At 40.2% G+C, this 23,362-nt stretch overlaps 1 protein-coding gene across 1 annotated transcript; it reads left to right on the top strand.

The window, feature by feature from the left end:
* Positions 1–622: 622 nt before the first annotated feature.
* On the top strand, positions 623–17,520 carry LRIT3 (leucine rich repeat, Ig-like and transmembrane domains 3; the record flags this gene model as incomplete). Its single annotated transcript, XM_079774305.1, has 4 exons — positions 623–738; positions 3,379–3,851; positions 14,655–14,960; positions 16,376–17,520. 4 exons carry the CDS (start codon positions 623–625, stop codon positions 17,518–17,520), a joined length of 2,040 nt encoding a protein of 679 aa, XP_079630431.1.
* Between the last annotated feature and the right edge of the window lie 5,842 nt (positions 17,521–23,362).

Raw genomic sequence — 23,362 nt, 5'->3', positions numbered from 1 at the left:
GGAAATGAGCTTAGAATAAAACATATTCTTAAAGAGAGATAGTAGCTTTTGGTAGAAATAAGAGCTGGGAGGAACCTTACACTGTGCTGAGATGACCTGCACGAGCCACAGGACACACTCACTGGAGCCCTAGGTCCACCCTTCAGCGGCGGATTGAAGCATTTAGTCTAATAAATAAATAAATAAATAAATAAATAAATAAATAAATAAAATCTAGGTACCAGACTTTGTCTACTTTGTTTTTGAAGATAGCCAATACTTGGCAATATTAATAACTCTATTCTAAATCAATTTTATATCATGTGCTTAGCAATTACATCCATAGGAAAGGAATTTAATAGGCATTTTCTTGCAAATCTAGATACGAGCAACTATTGAAATTTTCTTGACATGTGTTTGATTTTCACTTTCTTTATAATGTGTTACTTTGCTGAAACCACATTCAAAGACTAGGAAGATTGAACCCCTGCAAAATACACTTGAAGGTTAAGTAACTAGAGATCTCGGCTAATCCTGTGTAATCTGCTCTTACTAAATGGCTGTTTGTGTTCCAGGCACACCAGCCTCTGAATGTTTAGGATTTGGATTTTACCTTTTGTTCCAATAACCTCTAAAAGGAGCAATGCGTCTCTTAGCATGTCTGGGCGTTGTGCTTAGCTTTTTGGAAGGAGTGAGTTGTTTATGTCCTTCACAGTGCACCTGCGATTATCACGGCAGAAATGATGGCACGGGATCAAGGTATGCTACTGAGTGTTCTAATGATTCTGAGGAAAGGGACTCCACCATCAGTCTTATTTGAAAGCAAACTGTTGATCAGAAACCAAAGGAGAGAAGGTTTAATTTACATAAGCTTTAACTTAGTTGTGTTAATACTGTTTGCGAACTCTATGCTTTTATCTTCAGAAGTTTAGCTCTTAAAAGCCCCTCATTTTTATTTGAGACCTTCAAACCCATACAAAAATGTTCATTGCATTTGTGTTCAGAAAATGTTCATTTCAGGAGGTCAAGCTGAAATGTGTGTGGCCCGCTCAGCCTGATTACAGAAAGCAGGGCCGATCAGGAGGTGCTAACATGCCCAGATCATTTGCTTCCCGAGTTTTCCGTTTCATTTTGAGGGTTATTCATGCCACTGGATAGACCTTAGAAATCAGAAAGGACTCTCATAAGAGTGAAATTACAGACGTTCATAATTAGAATTTTTCATTTTAAGATATTGGAAGTTACAAAGAAAAGAAGTTTGAAAGATACAGATCAACTCTATCAGTTGCCGACACTGTAGGGCCTCACAGAAGTTATTTAATCTCTGGGTTGCTTTAACATCTACCTGTGAAGTGAAAATAATTACATACTCATAATATACATGAGTCCTTTGAGATAGAAGTTAAATACAAAAAGGAACTTTTGTTAGCTAACATGGTAGACCATGATTTTTTTAAAAGGATACTTAATGACAAAGTCAGATTTTTTGTGTAACTTGGTTGATGGTTTTGTGACTTTTGAGGTTATTTGAACAGTGAGCCTCTTAAAGTAATTTGTTGAGTTACTCAAGTTATGTTCTATACCTTTAAACAAATTAATAAAAATTAAAACATATTATTGGGTAGTTTGTCTTGTTATTCTATAAACTTTACTTAAGTAACTCTTGGTATCTTTTTGAGAGATTTACTAGGTGGTTTAAGACAGTGATAAGAATGTAACAAATTAAAAAGCCTTACTTGGCAAAAGCTAGGTAGCAGCTAACGATTCACGCCAGGGCACTTGAGAAACAACACAGAAATGTTTCCTTCCCCCTGGTGGCCCCATTATTGATGGATTTTATGAAAACCGTAGTGTATTATTCTTGGCAAGAGCTCTAGAAAGAATTTATTTCTACTGCTGTTATTTTGTAAATGAAGAAACGAAGCCATACGGAGGCTAAAGGACTTGTGCAAGGTCACAGCACGGAGTTGATACAGTGACTGACTGATAAAGACACTGGGTCTTTCAGCTTCCAATCCAGGCTTTCCTCCATTACTCTGGAATGCTAACTTAATGAGTAGAAATTGGATCATTCTGGTCTGAAGTGGCACTGAAATTTGTGATAGAGAGTAGAGATGAATAATAGGAAGTGTCCTCATAGAATTCTGATGGTTCCGTATGGTCTTCCCCTGAAGTTACAGACAGGAGATGCTAGCTAGCAGGACATCGCAGCTTTACGCTGCGTTTACCCCTCTTTACCTGGTAGGCTGCTTTTAAAGTTCACCCATTTAATGTGATATATTTCACTGAATGGCTGATTTGTTAACTACATTATAATGCATTATAATTTATGTTTCATTGTTCATTTTCAGCAATCCAATGGAAATGAGTATACAATGGGAGATAAATAGATCTTTTTTAAAGTTACAATGCATCTAAATTTTCTGATTCTTCATACTTTACACCTACACATGGCACAGGCTTGTTTTTCTATGCCTATTTTACATGTACCACTAAGCAAGGTCACAATGTGACCTGCTCAAGGTCACTTAAGTTAGTGAGTGGTGAATGGAATAAACTTGCAGTTTCTGGTTTATTCCTTGGGCTGGAAGCAATGCACAAGTCACATTGTTAAAATAGAGCTTAGCTTTAAGCGTCTAGTGTGAACACTTGCTCCTTCCTTCCTTAAAAAAAATCAATGTATAACTTCAGCGGGGGATTCTTTAAAAATGGGCCATTTCGTAAAGAGGTTAAGTGTGCACTTTGGAGTTGGACCAATGCGGGTTGGAAGGTGGCTGTGTGGCCCACTAGCTATGTAACCTTGGCAAGTTACCCAATGTTGATGGGCCTCAGTTATTTTAGCTGTAAAAAGAAGATTGATGATAAAAATAGCAGGCACCCACTGAATGCCTATTATGTGTCAGGAAGGTATAAAACTTTACATGCGTTTCCATGAACCACCCTAACAAAGCTATATGGGGCAATTGGTGAGGATGGGCTTTGCCGCAAAAGAGATGGCATGAGCTTAGATCTGAGCCAAGATGAGACCAACTCCAGAGCTGGTGCCTTTACCTCTTACCCAGCATCTACCTCAGGGCTGTCCGACAATTAAATAAGGTAATGGATATGGTGTGTGTTGGACAGGCCTGACTTATAAAGAACTTCATCAATATTAGGTGAACTATATGAAATTTCTTATATTTAATCATTTTTAACCTACAGAAATGGCTATTTCATATGGTTTAACATAGAAGAAGATAATGATGACAAATTATTAATGAACAGGTCAGCCAGGCTCCACAAATATTTTGTGAAAACCAGTAAGGAATTTTCATTTGATGCATGTTTCAAATGAGCATTGTTTTTTCCAATGGGTCTCGGAAAGCAGGTTTCCTCCCACTGCTCTTGTTGTGACACTAGGACGGTGCTGTGTAATGACCAAGATATGAACGAGCTCCCCCTGAACTTCCCCGTGGACACTGTGAAGCTTCGCATAGAGAAGACCGTCATCCGCACGATCCCCGCCGAGGCCTTCTACTACCTGGTGGAGCTCCAGTACCTCTGGGTGACTTACAATTCTGTCTCCGGCCTTGAGGCCAGCAGCTTTTACAACCTGGGGCAGCTGCATGAGTTGCGCTTGGATGGGAATTCTCTAGCTGCCTTCCCTTGGGCATCTCTGCTGTACATGCCCCATCTAAGGACCCTGGATTTGCACAACAACCAAATAACCAGTGTGCCAAATGGGGCAGCCAGGTACCTGAAGAACCTCACCTACTTGGATTTATCCAGCAACAGACTAACCACACTGCCACCAGAATTCCTGGAGAGCTGGTCCCATGTACTTACAACATTGTCCAGAAGCCGGAAGCCTTCACCAAGAGGAATTATTCTTGGTAAGCTCACAAGCCTCTCTGCTCCTCTCAGGTCCAGATAATTTGCTCAGCATATTGCTCAGTGTGCAACCTTTTCATGTTTATTGAGTTTGGTTTCTTACTCTGCACTTGTACTTTGCATGGAATAGCACTTTATCAGTTGACCTAAGTCAATTTACCCATCTATCCTGTGTAGGTATAATGGTTGTGTGTGTGTGTGTGTGTGTGTGTGTGTGTGTGTGTGTGTGTTGAAGTTGGGAGGAGAGTTGGCTTCATAAACTCAGAGACTAGAGAGCCTGGAGCGGAGTGACAAAATCCACCAACCTACCCTGGTTCTTCTGAGCACACTGATGCTCCATCCTGCCACGGTCAACCTTCTGCTCTGGTCTCTTTTCAACCCTTCATCAGCTTCTCCAGGAGGGGAGAGGGGCATCGCCATCTGTATGAGGTGGCAGCAGTTTAGTTAGTTAGGGAGGATAGCAGCCAAATTTTTGTAACCTAAAAAGAAATGATGAAGACTCCAGTTATTTTACAGGCCCCAAATAGATCTCCTAATGCACATAGTCTCTTAGTCTAGTTGTTATTAGTTTTATATATTTCAATCTTGACTTTGTTTAGGTTCTAGGGATATTTGCCTTGGGTGTTTTTTAAATTTTTATTTAAAAAAATCTTTATTGTTGAGATTATTACCCTGTTTCCTCCTCTCCCCCCATTGTCTTCCTCCACCTGGATCCTGCCACACCTCAGGCCTTCACCACCCTATTGTCTGTGTCCATGGGTAATGCATGTATGTATATAAGTTCTTTGGTTAATCTCTTCCCGTTCCCCCTCCCCCTTCCCTCCGAGATTCATCAGTCTGTTCCATGTTTCCATGCCTCTGGTTCTATTTTATATATCAGGTTTTTTTGTTCATTAGATTCCTTGTTCATTTATTTTTATTTTCAGATTCAATTGTTGATAGATATGTATTTATTACCATTTTATTGTTCATATTTTTATAATCTTTTTTTTTCTTCTTCTTAAAGAAGACCCTTTAACATTTCATGTAATACTGGTTTGGTGGTGAAGAACCCCTTTAGCTTTTTCTTGTCTGTAAAGTTCTTTACCAGACCTTCAATTCTAAATTATAACTTTGCTGCGTAGAGAATCTAGTTTGCAGGTCCTTGCTATTCATCACTTTGAATATTTCTTGCCACTCCCTTATGGCCTGCAAAGTTTCTGTTGAGAAATCAGCTGACAGTTGTATGGGTACGTCCTTAGGTAACTAAATGCTTTTCTCTTGCTTCTTTTAAGATTCTCTTTTTGTCTTTAACCTTTGGCATTTTAATTATGTTTATCTTGGTATGGGCCTCTTTGGGTTCCTCTTGTTTGGGACTCTCTGTGCTTCTTGGACTTGTGTGTCTATTTTATTCATCAGGTAAGGGAAGTTTCCTCTTATTATTTTTTTCAAGTAGATTTTCAATTTCTTGCTCCCTCTCTTCCCCTTCTGGTACCCTCATGATGTGGATGTTGATACACTTGAAGTTGCCCCAGACGCTCCTTACACTATCTTCATATTTTTGGATTCTTCTTTCCTTTTGTTCTTCTGAGTGGGTTTTTTGTTTGTTTGTTTTGCTTCCTCATATTTCCAAATCATTGATTTGGTTCTCAGAATCCTCTATTAAATCCCTGTAAATTATTCTTTATTTTAGTTAGTGTATGCTTAATTTCTGACTGGTCCTTTCTTGTCTTTGAAATTCTCACCAAGATCCTTGAAAGTCTCACTAAGTCCCTTGAAGCTCTCATTAAGATCCTTGAGTAACCTTATAACCATTGTTTTGAACTCTGTATGCAGTATTTTGCTTGCTTCCATTTTTTTCATTTGTGACATGTTTCTTTGTCTCTGCATTCTGGTTGCTTCCATCTTTGTTCCTATATATTAGGTAGAGCTGCTATGTCTCCTGGAATTGGTAGATTGACCTTATGTAGTAGGTGTCCTATAGAGCCCAGTGGCCCAGCCTTCCCAGTCACCTGAGCTGGGCCCTCTAGGTGCACCCATGTGTGGCTGTGTGCACTGTTGTGTTGTAGTTGAGCCTTGATTGCTATTTGGTCACTGGGAGGGGTTGACCCCCAGGCCAATTAGCTGTGAGGACCAGCTATGATTATAGTGGAAGAGCTGCTGTGCAGGAGACACACCCCTATGAAGCAAGACTTGCTTCAGTGGGGCTTTGGTGCTCTCCAAGTCTGCCCCTTGAGTGTGTCATACATGGATGTGGTAAGGCTGTAATCTGGCATGGTCTGAAGCTGACCACTGGGTGTACAGGCTCTGGGGCCTTTTGGGACATACAAAATCAGCTACTGCTCATGCCCTGCATGGGGCCACCTGGCATGAGCTACAGAGCGATCTGCAGATAGTTGCTACTTGTGTTGGGTTTGGAGGTGTCTCAGAGAGGCCAAGCTATGAACCAAGGCAGGCTGCTGCTAGTTCTGGGCCTGGCGCCACTTATCATGAGGTATGGGACATGCTGAGGCCAGCTGCTGCTTCTTTGAGAGATTTTAGGAAAGTCTGAAGCCTGAGCCAGGACAGGCCATTCATATGGAAAAGCCACTGCAAACAGCTTGGGTGGGGCTGCAAATTGGGTGGGGTCTCAGGGAATCACCAGGTCTGGGTGAACAGTGTGGGCCAGAGACTCAGATATGGTGACAGCCTGTCAGCACTGTGGTGGGGAAGTCTTAGCAAAGGAACAATGACTTCTTCTAGCACCTTTGTCTGGGAGAAAGCTGCCGCCTAGTTTTTGCCCTGATGCCAGACAAATTAGTTCCTCCCTATATGTCCCGGGATCCTTTCAAGCTGCTGCCCCAAAGCTGCTGGGGCTGAGAGGGAATGAGTCCAAGTAAATCTATGCTCTGGCCCTTTAAGAGGAATGCCTGGTTCTCCAGCAGCCTCTGTCACTCAGCCACATTTCCCGCTGGTTTTTACAGCCCAAAGTTATGGGGACTTCTCTTCCCAGCACTGGAGAGTCTGATGTGAGACTGGGCCGCCTTGCTCCTCATGGGACATCTCCACAGCCAAGTTAGCCCTCGATTAAAAAAAAAAAAAAAAAAGCCATGCTTGGGTGTAGGACCAGCCTGTTACATGCCTCTGCTCCTCTTACCAGACTCAATGTGCTTTATTCTTTAATTCTCTAGTACTATCATCCAGATTTAAAGCAGTTCTGAATGGTGGTTGTTCTGTGGTTTAGTTGTAATTTTGATGTGGTTGTGGGGGGATGCGAGTACTGCATTTACCTACACTGCTATCTTGACCCAGTCTTTCTGTCTTGGGTTCTTAAAATGTAAACTCCCTCACAACAGTAAGGCTGTGTTGTCAGTTCACAAAGTGTGTCCATCAGGGCTGAAGATGAGGCTGTACTTCTAAATAACTAGTGAGCCTTTGGCTAGTGAGGTGACTTATAACCCTTTTGGACTGAGAAGCAACTAGATGCTAAATTTGTGCCAGGAATCCATATTGACCATATCAAATATTAGCTGAAGTCAAGTATGAAGAAAAGATAATTTGAGATTTTTTTAATAAAAAAAGAAAATGCTGTGACAGCATTTAAATGGATTTAGCATTGCTTTTGTTAAAATGTATTTGAGTCTTCAAATTTCATCATTAAGCTAAGGTGATGAGAACTGATCCTAGATTTTCTAGAACTCAGTGTTTCACTGTAGCAATTATATCTTTCCAGGTGCCCTGGAGAATTTACTTGTGTCCTATTAGAGTGGGACTCAGTCTGCTTCGGTTTCATTTTTATTGTCCTGGTGTTTATGATTGTCAGCAGATGGAGGTTCTAATTGTGGTAGTAATAGAAATGGCTAACATTGATGGAGTACTTATTCAGGGCCAAGCCTAGTTCTCATACTTTACAGGTATATCTTCTTCTAGTCTCATATTAACCCTGTTGTAAGTACCATTTCATCCCCACTTTATAGATGAGGAAATGAGGCACAAGGTAAGCCACTTGACCAAATTCACTCACCACGTAGTGATGGAGCTGGGATATGAGTGCAGGCTGTTTGGCACCGGAACCCATGCTCTTCCTCACTCCTTTGTAATTCGGGGTATGCTATGCAATAATACCAGACTCAATTTCCTCCCAAATGCATTACTTTACTGAGCTCTTTATATTCTGTATTTATTTAATGAAAATTTAGGCAGAGGCTTTTCCATTACTCCCTCTCTCTTCCACATGAATAAAAAATACCAACTTAATAAAATTGTCCTTTAATGTATCCATAAAACGTAAACTAGTGTCCTGCAAGTAAACACTTAAATTAACTATGAAACTAGATTAGATTTTTGATTTGCAATACAGGTAAATTTCCATGGCTTCTTTCTCAAGAATAAGCAAATATTTATGTAGGCAGGCTCCATAGGTCTTACACTGTTTATCTTGGAGGAAAAAGCCTGCAGTAGGAGAGGTCATACAATGCCTTTTTGGGTGTTTTCCCCTGGTACCCAAATTGCTTCACTGTAAACATGGGCTTTTCCGTAATCAGAATGGAGTTCACCTGAAGGGCTGCGGCGGCCCCAGTACTTTCACAGAATTTTCGAAATGGCATTCATTTAATTCAGCAAACACTCCTCAATCCCTGTGGGTGTGCCTCTCCTCTGCTAGCAAGTTCCACAGAGCTAAGGCTTACCCCTTGCCAGGTGCCCTTCTGAGGACTCCTGGGGTATCTCAGCCTTCTGAAAAACCACATGAGGTGGGTCTGTAATCTACAACATCCTCTTTACCAGCTGATAAAGAGGCGGAGTCAAGCTTCTAATCACAGTCCCTCTCCTGAGATATCCTCTTTTATTCTTTAAACTTTTATTTATTTATTATTTATTTGTTTGTTTTTACTTTTTATTGAATTTATTGGAGTGACATCCTCTCTAATAAAATGGTAATATGCAAATTAACCATCACTCCGCTATTTAAGCCATACCCACCAGCCAAGCCATGCCCACCAGCCAATCAGGGCGAGTATGCAAATTAACCCCAATCCAAGATGGCTACAGCCACAGAGAGCAAGGTTTCCCAGGTAACAGAGCAAGCCAAGCTTTCCATAGCCGTTGCAGGCCTAAGCCTCCACTCAAGCTACAAAGTTTCAATTATAGAAGGTAAACAAATTCAAACAAATGGCTGCAGAATGGAGCTTGAGAGAGCAGGCCAGGGTTGCCGGCGGCAACAGGGGAAGCAAAGGTTTCTGCACACCCTGGCCGGGCTCACCCGCTTAAGGCTACAAAGTTTCAATTGTAGAAGGTGAATTAACTGCCACAGAAATGGCTGCCGCCCCAGGCTACAAAGTTTCAATTGTAGAAGGAAAATAAATTCCAGATACCAGGGCCTCCCCTTGGGTTGCCAGGGGGCGTGGCCGGCCTGCAAACCACCACAGGCCCCTCGCTCAGGCCGCTCCATGCCCCAAGGGAACCCCACCCTGATCTGGGACACCCTTCAGGGCAAACCAGCTGGCCCCCACCCGTGCACCAGGCCTCTATCCTATCTAATAAAAGAGTAATATACAGATTGATCATCACTGCAACACACAATATAGCTGCCCCCATGTGGTCAAAGATCCTGCCCCCATGTGGACACAAGATGGCCACTACAAGATGGCCAGCAGGAGAGGGCAGTTGGGAGGCACCCGGCCTGCAAGGGAGGGCAGTTGTGAGGGACCAGGCCTGCAAGGGAGGGAAGTTGAGAGGGACCAGGCTTGCAAGGGAGGGCAGTTGGAGGTGACCAACCCTGCAGGAGAGGGCAGTTAGGGGTGACCAGGCTGGCAGAGGAGGGAAGTTGGGGGCAAACAGGCTGGCAGGGGAGCAGTTAAGCATCAACCAGGCTGGCAGCGGAGTGGTTAGGGGGTGATCAGGCTGGCAGGCAGAAGCGGTTAGGGGCAATCAGGAAGGCAGGCAGGCAAGCAGTTGGGAGCCAGTAGTCCTGGATTGTGAGAGGGATGTCCGACTGCACGTTTAGGGTGGGATCGGGCCTAAACGGGCAGTTGGACATTCCTCCAGGAGTCCCAGATTGGAGAGGGTACAGGCTGGGCTGAGGGACAACACCCCGCCGTGCACGAATTTTGTGCACCGGGCTTCTAGTTTGTTAATAAAATTATACAGGTTTCAGGTGTACAATTCTATAATACATCATCTGTATATTGTATTGTGTGTTCACCACCCTAAGCCAACTCTCCTTCCATCCCATTTATCTCCTCTTTACCCTCTGCTACCTTTCCCCAACCCTCTTTTCCCCTGGTAATCACTATATATCGTCTGTGTCTCTGAGGTGTTTTTTTTTTTTTTCTTTGCTTAACCCTTTTACCTTTTTCATGCAGCTCTCCAACCCCTCTCCACTCTGACAGCTGTCAGTCTGTTCTCTGTATCTATCCGTCTGTTTTTACTTATTTTTTGTTAGCCCATTTAATCCAATTACTGTGATACATGGAAAGCATTACCCCTTTAGAAAAAAGATAAGGCAAAGTCCATCTGGCCCTGGCCAAGAATAGCAATCTAAAATAAATTAATTAATGCAAATTACTGTGACTGTGGTTGGCACGTTGCTTTGAAGGAATGCAGTACAAGTAACACTTTAACTTTAGAGGGCTCTTGTACCTTTATCCCCAGAAGAAAAAACACTTGATGAATGTGTTCAGCACTTAGATGGCTGTTACTCAGGTTTTTAAAGTTGTACCTTTGACCTTAGATATTCCAAAGCTGGAATAAATGCACGTTTTGTTCTTGAGGGATTTGAAACTATTTCCCTGGGTTTACATAACTTTTAGATATAGCAAGCTGGATTAATTTTTAAAAGAATTTTACTTCATTGTTAACACATTTTTATAACAGTTTCAAAGCTCGAATGACACTGCTAACGCTACAGCTCTTTGATCTTTCCCTATGTAGACGTTTGTACTCCAGATATCACTGCTTTGACATTGGTTATTTGTAGATAACAGCACTTCTAACGGCCACCTGTGGCTCTAGCTGTTTTCAGGTGATGAAGAAATGAGTTATGGTAGAAGGAGTATTAGACTAGGAGGCTACAGCATGTGGGATTAGGACTACTTACAAAGCCACGAAAGTGATCTCTGTGCTTTAATGTTCTTTGGTGTGAAATTGGAAAAATCATACTAGCTTCCTGAGGTCCGTATAAGACATATACACGGTGGTGGAGAATGAGAGCTTTAAGATCAGGATAGTGAGGTTCAAATCCTGACTGCATTCCAGTTGGGCAGACGCCTTAACCTCCCAGAGCATTGGTTTTCTCCTCCTAAAAGTGAGGATGATACTAATATCATCCACCTCATGCTGTTGTCAGACAGATCCTTTGGCATGCTGAGCACTGTTGGGAGACAATGTCCCATTGTCCCTCACATTTCTGCATGTCTTCTGAGCAGAGGCAGGCACTGACTGCCTTTTGTTCTGAACAACCTTTTCAAGAATATTTGTGTAGAGAGCGGCTTTGAAAGGTAGAGGTATGTCCCCCTCCAGAGCAAAGGGTAGGAATGCTTACTGCCCAGTGCAATAAATATAATCTCTCCCTTCAGAGCTATGAGTAATAAACTGTCCTTCATCTCTGAACAGGAGTCTTGTGTCTTCTGCCAACTTCTAAGAAATTGGCGAACTGGGATGAGTTGGTCACTCTAGAGTAGGGTAAAACTCATCCCTTTTACAATTCTTGACAAATACAGTCTTTGCAACAGAGGGGGCAATCAATAACTGTCAACTGGTATTGTTATCTTATAAAGAAAATATCTTGGATAGCAGGTGTTTTGAAAGTATAAAGTATTCTACACATATTAATTATTACATGACAGGATGAATTTGATGTTTGTTGGCAGGTTGAATAGAATTCAAGTCAATATTAGGGAACTGGTCATAGATTCACAGGACTAATTGTAAGAAAAAGAAGTCTAAGGTAATTGACCATGAAAGAAAAGGAATTGCTAAGATAGTTGAAAAAACACACACAGTAAATGCTTACCAATACTGGCAGAAAATAATGATCAGTCATGAAGTGAAATTATAATAAAAACTAGAGGCCCAATGCATGAAATTCATGCAAGAGTTTGCCTTCCTTCCCCCGGCTGCCAGCACTGGCTTCCCTCTGGCACCCGGGACGCCGGCTTCCCTCGCAGCTCCGGCTTCATCCGGAAGGTCGTCCAGAAGGATGTCCAGTCTAATTAGCATATTACACTTTTATTATTATAGATAGGCATAAATAGAAATCTAGAATTTATAGTGAACAGTTAAATCTTCCACCATGGTTAGAATTTTTTAAAATTGCAATTCTGTCATTTCTCCTTAGGAATCATTGTATAATCCACTCCATTAGTAAAAAGTCACAACCACAAATCTTCCAGAGGTAAATCCTTTCAACCTGGGGCTTTGTGGGAGGTTGCTATGGGATATCACCCTTAAGATCCTTAGAGAGACTTTGTCTGACTGCAGGCTCTGAAGCACCGTCTTAGATCCCTCTGAGATCTTAGCAAATGCTATTATAGTCCCACCCACAATGGATTAATTTTCACTCTGAAGCTCTTTCTTAATTTGAAAATTTTGGAGAGGCTCAGCATAAAAAAACAGTTTTACTATTTTTTTATTTTTCAATTATAGTTTGCATTCAATATTATTTTGTATTAGTTTCAGGTGTACAGCATAAGGCTTAGACAATTCTACACTTTACAAAGTAATCCCCCCCGATATTTCAAGTACCCACCTGGCACCATATGTAGTTATTCTAATATTATTGACTATATTCCCTATGCTGTACTTTATATCCCCATAACTATTCTGTAACTACTAATTTGTACTTCTTGATGCCTTCACAGTCTTCACCCAGCCCTCCAATTCCCCTCCAATCTGGCAACTATCAGTCTGATCTCTGTATCTATGAGTCTGCTTTTATTTTTTTATTTTGCTCTTTAGATTCCACATATAAGTGAAATCATATGGTATTTGTTTTTCTCCGTCCGACTTATGTCACTTAGCAGTACCCTTTAGGTCAGTGGTCGGCAAACTCATTAGTCAACAGAGCGACAAACCGTGGCTCTAGGTCCATCCATGCTGCCACATACATTGGATTTCATTCTTTTTATTGTTGGTTATTATTCCAATGTATAAATTTACCACAGTCTTTTTATCCAATGGTCTATTGATGGACACTTGGGTTGCTTCCTTACTGTGGCTATTGTAAATAATGGGGTGCACATATTCTTTTCAATTAGTGTTTTAGGTTTCTTCAGATATATATACCCAGAAGTGGAATCCCTGGGTCATAAGGCAGTTCTATTTTTAATTTTTTGAGGAACCTCCACACTGAAACAGTTTTATTATGGACCCAACAGGTTTTGGTTCTTTTATACCTATATTAGCTTTTGTATATATAATATTTTATATTTACACTTCATATCTTCTTTTAGCTGATGTCTCTTTACACTTTATTATGAGCAGCAAGAAGATACCAGGCAGCACTCTGTGTGGAAATATCCTTAGCTAGAACATTTATTTATTGAGTATGTTTCCTACTTTTCCTGTTAACCACAGGTGACAGTGTTGCTAAACTTTTTGCCACTCCATAATAAGGGTCTCCTTCCCTTAGTTTCCAGTAGCATTTTCCTCACTTTCCTTTAAGCTCACACTGACAGCCTTTTGGAAGGCCAACACATTTTAGCTAATAACTCTGATAGCTGAGGGAGATCCTGAAGGCACTTGCAACAGGAGGTTGTCAACCAACTGTGTTCCTGGCTGCTGATTCTCTCCTGAAGGGGAATTTGGGCAATATATCTTCATGGCTACAACATATGAAATTCATGCCAAGCCATGTTCTAACCTCTTCCAATCTTTCCAGTCTTATCTCCTGACATTGTCCGCATCTCACTCAATGCTTTTGCTGTACAGAAGTTGTACTACCTCAATATGTCTTCAGATCACGCACAATCATGACGTAGTGCAGGCTGAATTAGGTGCCTCTCAGCATCCTATAATACTTATCCTATATAATAAAAGGGTAATATGCAAATTGACCCTAATGGCAGAACTACTGGGAACAACCGGCCGCTGTGACATGCACTGACCACCAGGGGCAGATACTCAACGCAGGAGCTGCCCCCTGGTGGTCAGTGCGCTCCCACAGGGGGAGCTTCACTCAGCCACAAGCTGGGCTGATGGCTGCAAGTGCAGCTGTGGTGGTGGGAGCCTCTCCCGCCTCCTCTGCAGTGTTAAGGATGTCCGGCTGCTGGCAGGTGTACATCCCCTAAGGGGTCCCAGACTGTGAGAGGGCGCAGGCTGGGCTGAGGGACCTCCTGCCTGAGTGCATGAATTTTCATGCATTAGGCTTCTAGTAATAATATAAGTACTTTCATAGCACCCTAGAAATATCTCTATCACTTTGTTTATGACATTCTGTATTACTAGGATTCAAATCTTGGCTCTGACACTAATTAGCTATGTGAGCTTGGTCAAATTATTTGGTTTCTCTGTGTCTTAGCTTCTTCATCTTTACAGGGGGAATAACAATACTTTCCTCTATATAGGGTTGTTGGGATTAAATGAGAAAATACTAGTAAGTGCTTAGAACAAAGTACAGAGTAAGTGCTCAATGACTGTTAGCTATGACCCTTAATGATCTGAACTGGAGGATTTGTTCATTCATGTGACTGGATCCAGGGCAAAACTGATAGAAAGGTGACTCCATTTCATCCCTGAGTGTACTTCTGTTTTTAGGGAGACCGTGCAGACACCTGCTTCTCCAAGAGGGTGTGATGTAAACTAAAGCCATCAGAATAACCTTTATCAGCCTTTTCCTCCTTCTGGTTTAGGTCTGCAGGACAACCCGTGGTTCTGTGACTGTCACATTTCCAAAATGATCGAGATATCCAAAGTTGCTGATCCTGCCATAGTACTTCTTGATCCACTGATGGTCTGCAGTGAACCCGAGCGCCTGACAGGGATTTTATTTCAGCGGGCTGAGCTGGATCAGTGTCTGAAGCCATCGGTGATGACCTCAGCCACCCGAATCACATCTGCTCTGGGCAGTAATGTCCTGCTACGGTGTGATGGCACTGGCTACCCCACCCCGCAACTCACATGGACTAAATCTGACCACTCACCTGTTAATTACACAGGTATTTTTTAAAATTTGGGTGCTATGTTGAAACAAAGTTTTCAAAGATCTGTATTTAATCTCAGGTTTGGGGAATATTTACAATCTGCTTGTTAATTCTAATAAAATATGCCAAGAGTGTTAGGTAAAAGGGATTTGAAAGTTCATTTTCTTAGTTAATATTTTCCTTAGTTGGTATCTGACTAACTACATAGATTAAATTAGAGAATCTGATTCTTTTCTTAGAAAACATGATCCAGTGCATGAATGACTGCAGGGAAGGCCTTTGTCTTGCTGTGTCATCTTGGATATGGCTCACTTTAAAACGTATAATGATTACAGTTTCCTCAGAAGGGATTTTCATATCAGTTTCTCATTTTAAATGATTATGTAAATAATTACATACAAACATTATTGTGAATCAAAAAGTATAATTTTTAGAAATATTGTTTTCATAGACTTTTCAGATCCTACTATGTCCAAGCCAATGCTTTGGCCTTAGTTTCTATAGTGATATTCTGATGACTAAAGCAATCTATTCTTAAAAGTCCTGAAAGTTAAATTAAATCAAGGTTCAAATAATGAAACCTGATAAAAAAAAAAGTCAAGGCTTACTATCCTTACAAATAGATAGTAAATGGTCCATACCTTGAGGTGTGAGTTAAATTTGGGGCTCTTGGGATACTGCTTAGTGTATTAGTTTTCAGAAAGCTTCAGAAATCAAGACAGAATGGAAATATGTCAGATTTAAGTGTTTAGGAAAGTAAAATTCCAATTTTTCAAAAACTATATATTATTCTACGAATAAAAGAACCCATGGTTTACTAGTTTATATAAACTAAATATAAAATAAAAGATTGAGAATACAAATTATGACTCCTCCATGCCAGAAAATGATCTGCTGTGCCCTCTGTAGATAGCATTTTATTACAATGAAGAAATATTTGTGGAAATACTAAATTAAGGCCTTGTGATAAACATTTTATAGGATAATAGCGAATTAAAATTAGAAGGGATCTTTGAGATCACTTTGTCTTATCCCCTTATTTTAAAAATATAGAAACAGAGGCCTAAAGACACTAATTGACAAGTCTGAAATTACATACTACTTAGTGGACAAAAGTTTACTAAAATCAAGTCTCCCAATTCACAGTCCCATGTCTCTTAAAAATACTATTTTTTTGTATAGACTCATGGCACCTGGCATGACCTAGACCTTCATGTAGGCAATTTATGGAACCATCAACTGCCATTAGGGACTTGCTATATGCCATTTCCCTCTTGGCTTATGAAAAAGGGACGCATGTAGATCCAAATAGTTGCTTCTTTTTCAGTTGGCATGTTACTTTTTTCCTCCTCACAGAAATATATATATATATATATATATATATATATATATATATATATATATATATTTTTTTTTTTTTTTCCTTCCAGTAATTCAGGAATCTCCAGGGGAAGGAGTCAGATGGTCGGTAATAAGCTTCACAGACATTTCTTACAAGGATGCTGGGGATTACAAGTGTAAGGCCAAAAATTTGGCTGGGGTGTCAGAAGCCCTGGTTACTGTGACAGTGGTTGGTGTTGTCACGACCACCATCGCATCAGACAGTTCTGAAAAAAGAAATGGAGATCACCCTGGGCCAGAAGGCCAGCCAGGATCTAGAAGGTCTATATCCATACCTGGTTCCTCGCCATCTCCCTGGCCTTCTTCCTCCTCTTCTTTCTCTCCCTCTTCTTCCACTTTTCTTTCTACTTCTACTTCATTTCCTCCTTCTGCTGCTTCCTTCTCCTTATATCCTTTCTTCTCCTCCATTGTTTCTCCAACCACAACTCTAAGCACTAAAATTTCAACAAGCACCACCATGGCCAGCTGGCAGTCACTCCAGCTCCATCCAGATGGGGAAAGAAATTTAAAGGTGGAGATGGGTGGAAGTAAGCGTCCCCCAGCTAGTGCAAGTAGACAAGAAGAGCTGGCATTATTGGATCGAACAAGGCCTATGGAGACGAATACCACAATAGAAAATCTCAGGGCCGTCAGTGAGACCAAAGGGAGTGTGACCTTGATGTGGAACACCATCAACACCATGCATAACTCTGAGGTGACCGTGTTGTATTCCAAGCATGGGGAAAAGGACCTGCTGCTGCTGAATGCAGACTTCAGCAAGAACCAAGTAACCATAGATGGCCTGGAGCCTGGTAGGCAGTACATAGCATGTGTCTGTCCAAAAGGAGCGCCTCCCCAGAAAGACCAATGTATCACCTTTTCTACTGACAGTGTTGAAGAAGGTCATTCTCAAGAGCCCTTCCTTATTGCGGTGAGCGGTGCTGCCTGTGTTGTTGTCTTGCCATTGATTTTTTTCCTGTTGTATAAAGTTTGCAAACTGCAATGTAAGTCAGAATCCTTCTGGGAAGAAGATTTGGAAAAAGAGACTTATATCCAATTTGAAACCCTGTCCCCAAGGTCTCAAAGTATAGGGGAACTTTGGACACGAAGGCACAGAGATGATCCTGAAAAATTGCTGCTTTGTTCTGGGTCAAGTGTGGAATCTCGGATGACTTTTAAAAGTGAAGAGATCTAGACCAGATTATTGTTGCTAAGATTATATAGCTCAGGCACACAAGAACGCATAAAATATTTTCCAAAAAATGAAGAATTTGAGGGTGTATTTGGCTTTGTTTGGATGACTTTTAGACAGACTTTCACATCCTCCATAATAATCACAAGTGGAGTGATTTTGTGTTTTAAAAAACTACCATCAGACCTCTGAACTGAACAATCTTTTTATTTTTAAAATCAAATCTTTATTGTTGAAAGTATTACTTAGGTTCCCCTTTCCCCCCCCCCCCATTGACCCCTTCTAGCCTGCACCCTCCCCCTGCCCCAGACCTTCACCACCCTTTTGTCTGTGCCCATGGGTTATGCATATATGCATACAATGAACAATCTTGATTTTTTTTATATGGAAGATGTACATAGAAATAAGCTTTAGAACAGTTCTTATTAACACATTGCAGACGGATCACGAGAATTCTCGTGTTTTCTGTTCTAAGGCTTGTGGGCAATCATATTTTAAAAAGATATTAGCTTGTAAAAACATGTAATAAATAACTTCAAAATGCAATGGGCATTTAATTTTAAGGCGTGCCTTTAACATTTATTTAAAACGCTTTTTGTACTCGTTCAATAGAAACCTATCTGGCCACTGGGTAAAGCTAGCAATAAAACTACTGGTCCGCAATGTGTTAAGTTAGACATATGTTTTAGGGTAATGTTTTAGTTGTTAAAAATAAATTCATGAAAAGTAGTTGTAAAAAAGTAAAGTCTGAATTTTTAAAAGATAGATTTGGGGACAGTGAGGAAAGATTAGTATAAGCAGCTAGTGGCTCTTGCTGTGGACATTTGATGCCATTGCCTCGAGGGCCAGAGTGGAATAGCACAGAATTTTGCATTGACTAAGGCTAAATCCAACCCGATGGAGAGGGGGGGCTCCAGCTCTTGGCATCATGGTGCCTTACTGCATTGTATGGATGTATCCATATCCCAAGTAAAACTGTTTCCCTTGTCCTTAGAAATATAGGTATTAGCAAATACACGTTTTAAAAGAGGACATGATAACTAGTAAGACCATTTAAAAAAATAGTTACTGTTGCATTCTAATACATTTGCTAACAGACTGTGTGGGTCTTTTTAAGAGCTCATTTTAAAACAATTTCTTTAATATTTTGATATTTACTCTTATTTTTCCCTCCCTTTCTTCTTCTCTCCCTGCTCCTCCTTCTTTTCGCCCCTTCTGCTTTGTCAGAAGACATTCAGGTAGTCAAAGGACCACAGCTAAGCGGTTTACATGATGCTATGTTATATTTTGACCTCTTTGATAAAGGAAAAAACTTTGAAAGTCTTTTTTTTAGATCCAATAAAAGATGTATTAGGATTATGAAAGAGCAGCTTCAGTGGATTTATTTGGTCAAATTTCTAGGTTAAAAACATAAGGGAAATTGAATTGGAGTGGGTTACATGACTAAAAAGAAAAAGGGCTTTAAAAATAAAATTTAGTGTTTTTTTAAAGTGTTCACCACCTTTACTAAAAGTTATATTCCTTTTGCATCGAAGGTTTTGGAGTATAAATCATAAATCTAGAACAGATTTATGAAAGTGTGTCAGGAGACCTTAAATATTCTTTGAAGCAAATTCTAAGCAAACACTATATATTATGTAAGAAACAGATTTGCTTTTTATTTATTTTTTGGTTAATCCTCACTGGAGGATATTTTTTTCCATTGATTTTAGAGAGAGTGGAAGGCGGTGAGAGGAGGAGAGGAGAGAGAGAAAAACATGATGTGAGACAAACACATCAATTGGTTGCCTCCTGCAAACCAGGTATGTGCCCTTGACTGGAATTGAACCCAAGACCCTTGGGTTCATGGGTCGACGCTCTAACCCAGGGCCAGATTTGCTTTTTAAAAAGAATGTCACTTTATTGATTTTATTTTATTTATTTATTTTTTTTACTTTATTGATTTTAGAGAGAGAGGAAGGGAGAGGGAGAGAGACAGAGAGAAACATAATGTGATGTTTGGCTTCCCTGGGGATCAAATTTACAATCTAGGTAAGTGCCTTAAGTGAGAATTGAACCCATGACCTTTTGGTGTACAAAAGGATGCTCCAACCAACTGAGCCACTTGGCCAGGGCAAGATTGGCTCTAATGTAACACATCATGGAAGTTATAATACAAGCAGCTAGAGACTGAAAAGAATTGTTCATTTTAAATGGCTCTTATTAAAAAAGAATTCCTGTTTAGCCATAATTTGCATATTAAGAGAAAACCCACATGGATGGTTGGAACTCCCAGATTTCCCCTTTCTCTTCCCTCTTCTCCCTCCCCTCCCCTCATTTGTCCTAGGTGCTTTCATCACTGAGTGCATTGTCTAATGATCGAACAGTTTTTAATTCATATTCATTGTTAGGGTTTGTTAGAAAAATACCTTTTGCAGGCAACTATTTAATTTAGCTTCAAGTTATGCTCAATCCACTTTTTAAAAATTAAAGATTGCAAAAACTTGCATTTCTTTATTCTAAAGGCATCATGATATCTCACTGCTATATTTAAAAGGCTCATATACAGAGACTGCCGAAATATTAGCACTTTAGAAATAATATATGTGACTGTGGGAGAATGTTATAAACTACTAGCCAAATGGCACCCAAATTCTACAAAGGCAGGCTGTTTATCAAGAAAGATGACTTGGACCATCCTGAGGAGTAAATCACTGACTGCCCTCATCATCAGAATCAAATAAGGCTTGGCTTAGTTTTGAACAACGAGGAAAGGCTAGTTGGTGGTATGGAGGGGAGAAAGCACCTTGGTCATCTATAACTTGGTCTTGGCACAGAGGTGAGTTGCAAGCAATTTGTTACTAATAGTGAAGGAAGTAAAACTGTAAATAGTCTACTTTCTAAAAATATATAGATTTGAGTGGAGTCAAGGTTATCCTGATGATATCATGACTCTTATGTTCTTATTAGATGCCCGGTGCATGAATTCGTGCATGGGTGGGGTCCGGCTGGCCCCCCTCCAATCGGGGTCGATCAGGCTGGCTGGCTGTGGGGAGGGGCCATGGGCAGTTGGCCAGCTGGCCCTGCCCCCTGGTTGAACTCCTGGTCAAGGGGACAATTTGCATATTAGCCTTTTAGATAAGAGGTGGCATGGAATGCTACATAATCCGCAGCTTGTCTATCAATGTTACCATATGACTGTGGAGAGCAATCGTAACTGACATATAGCCAATATAGGTGTCAGTTAAATATGATTTTACTTTTAGGCAAAATATTCTTGAGGTTTGTAAAACTTGGGATACATGTGAGGGTGTGTCACATGGGAGACTATCGTCAGTGAAGTGCTGTGATGTAAAAAATTGTTGAGAACCCCGAGCTAATAGTTTATGATGGCCAGAGGAGCACACCCTGGGCTTCAGAGTCAGACAAGTGCCCTGGACTTCGAGAAACTTTTATAAAAAGTTCAAGGAAAACAGTTCTTGACCCATGACTGGAGTCTCAAAAAGGATTATGGCTAACAAAGAGAGATTAAAAAACAACCACAATAAAACTTCTAGTTGAATAATTGAGAAATAATTCAAATAAAATGGGGGACAGCTCAGGAAAGTTGAATGGCTGCCTAGTAATCTAAAATTTCATACGTATGTATAAAAGATACAAAGAAGGGAGAGTAACCAAGGATGGATGTAGAAATCTATTATAAAAGTGTCAAATTTAGGCTCTCAATAAATTGAGGATAAAGAAAACAATAAAGTTGACATAGGAACTGTAAGGCATGCATTTTTTTTTTTTTTGGTCAAAAAGAAGGAAATAATAAGTGTACTGCTTAGAGCTGATAACAGAAAGCATATTAGAGAAGTAGCAGAATCATTCAACTCCTATTTTTTCCTTCTCTTTTTTAGATATGTTTTTAAACTGAATATAGAGAAAAACTATGAAAAGTGAGAATTTTAAGCCCCAAATAGATGAGATATTAGTAAACTTACACCAAAATGTTTAAAATGAGGCCAGATGAATTAGGTACCAGGGTGGTAACAGAATTTTCATCCATAATCTCAGAGCTACTCTTCAGTAGTCTTTGAAAAGTTGTGGCAAATAGGAGTGATACCACAAGACCAGAGATGAGTAACTTTTATCTTATTTTTGAAGAGGGTAATAGGACGGACTCCAGAAATTATAGAAAACTTGATTGAGGTTTGCAGGTTTGACAACGATTGTTAAAAGGCTGGTTTTTGAGCATGCAGAAATGAATGTGATGGTCATTAGCAGCCAACAAATGACAACTAAGGAGAAACTTTGATAAACTAATAGAGTTTATTTTTTATGAGGTTACTAGGTAGATAGATTAGAGGACTGTGTGAAAAGCAAACAGCAGCTAGCCATTGTTATTTATCCTGACTTGATGGAGTAATATGGGCTGCCTCCTCTCAATAATGTCTTGTAATGGCTTTAAATAACATGAGAACGTGTCTAGTAGGATGCCTTTACCCTATTCTATTTAGCATTTTTATAAATGACTGGATGAACATATACTTTCCAACTCTGTGGATGACATAAAAATGGTATCTTTATATCAGTGCGTCTCACGCTCTCCCCTGAACGATTCCTAACGGAAGGGAAAAGGGGATGTGCATCTGGAGAAGCCAGGACAAGTGTCCTAAGTGGCTGCCAGAAGAGAGGCATTTCTCTGTATTATTTTCTCTTAATTAAAAACCATGTGAATTTTCATATTATGCCATAATTTAAAAAACATAGAAAATAAACCTCTCTCTAATCAATCTCATTTATTTAGGTAAAATTGGCATTTCTGTACCTTTGACTATCTTGGCAAATGTTCCCCCAGAGGTATTCTGCCTCTATTTACCCAAATCTATATATATAAAAGGCTAATATGCAAAGTGTCCCCTCGGGAGTTCGACCAGGAGACTAGGAGTTCAATCTCCCACTATGACATGCATTGACCACCAGGAGGCAGCGTAGAACATGGCAGGTGACCAGTGGCAGTGGTGGGGTGCTAAGGGAGTGAGGGAAGGGGGAGGCAGGGAGGCGGGGAATCTGATCAGCCTTGATCGCTGGCCAGGCCTAGGGACCCTACCCGTGCACAAATTTCGTGCACTGAGGCTCTAGTCAATTATAAAAATCTCAAATGGACATATGTAATACTTTAAACAATAAAGAATTTAAATTAAAAAATCTCAAATGGAATAAAAGACAGAGATCTGTGGCTCTCTATCAGAGACTATTTCATGCCATAGAAAGCTAATAATAGACACATTTATATGATAGGTGAAGAAACCAAATTTTGAAAATTATCTTAATGAGATAACATATTAACAGAATTAAATCTAACAGAGATAACTATAAATTTTGTTTGCATTAGCTCAAATATAGATGTTCAAGTGAAAAAAAAAATCTGTGACTTTAGTTGGTTACAGTCCCTTTATGAACTAACAGAGTTCTGTAATTGCTAAAAATGTCAGCATTATGTTATTTTAACATAAGTAATAATTAGATCAAGAAAGGTATGAGTCCCTTTATGCTCTGTATTAATAAACAATTTCTATAAGGGCAGGTTTAATTTTGGATGCCAAATTTAAATAGGGACCCTGGTAAATTACAGAGTATCCATAGGAAGCAACTAAGATCAGCTAGCATCTAGAAACTTGATCCTTCAAGAAAGGTTAAGAATCTGAAGCACAGACTAAGGGAGACCAGACTAGCTTTGTGCAGCGTATGACACTAACTATTGCCCCCTAACACTGTGCTTAGGAGCATCTGCCTGGGTTGTTAAAATGGGGACTTCTGGGTTCCACAGGTAGAAATCAGATGCAGCAGCCTGGGGTCTTCGAAACTGCATTTTGATACT

The sequence above is a fragment of the Cnephaeus nilssonii genome (genome assembly GCF_951640355.1).
Source record: "Cnephaeus nilssonii genome assembly, chromosome: 1".
In the NCBI taxonomy this organism is placed as follows: domain Eukaryota; kingdom Metazoa; phylum Chordata; class Mammalia; order Chiroptera; family Vespertilionidae; genus Cnephaeus; species Cnephaeus nilssonii.
Note: the sequence above shows the minus strand (reverse complement) of the source record. Positions and strands in the feature narration are given on the sequence as shown.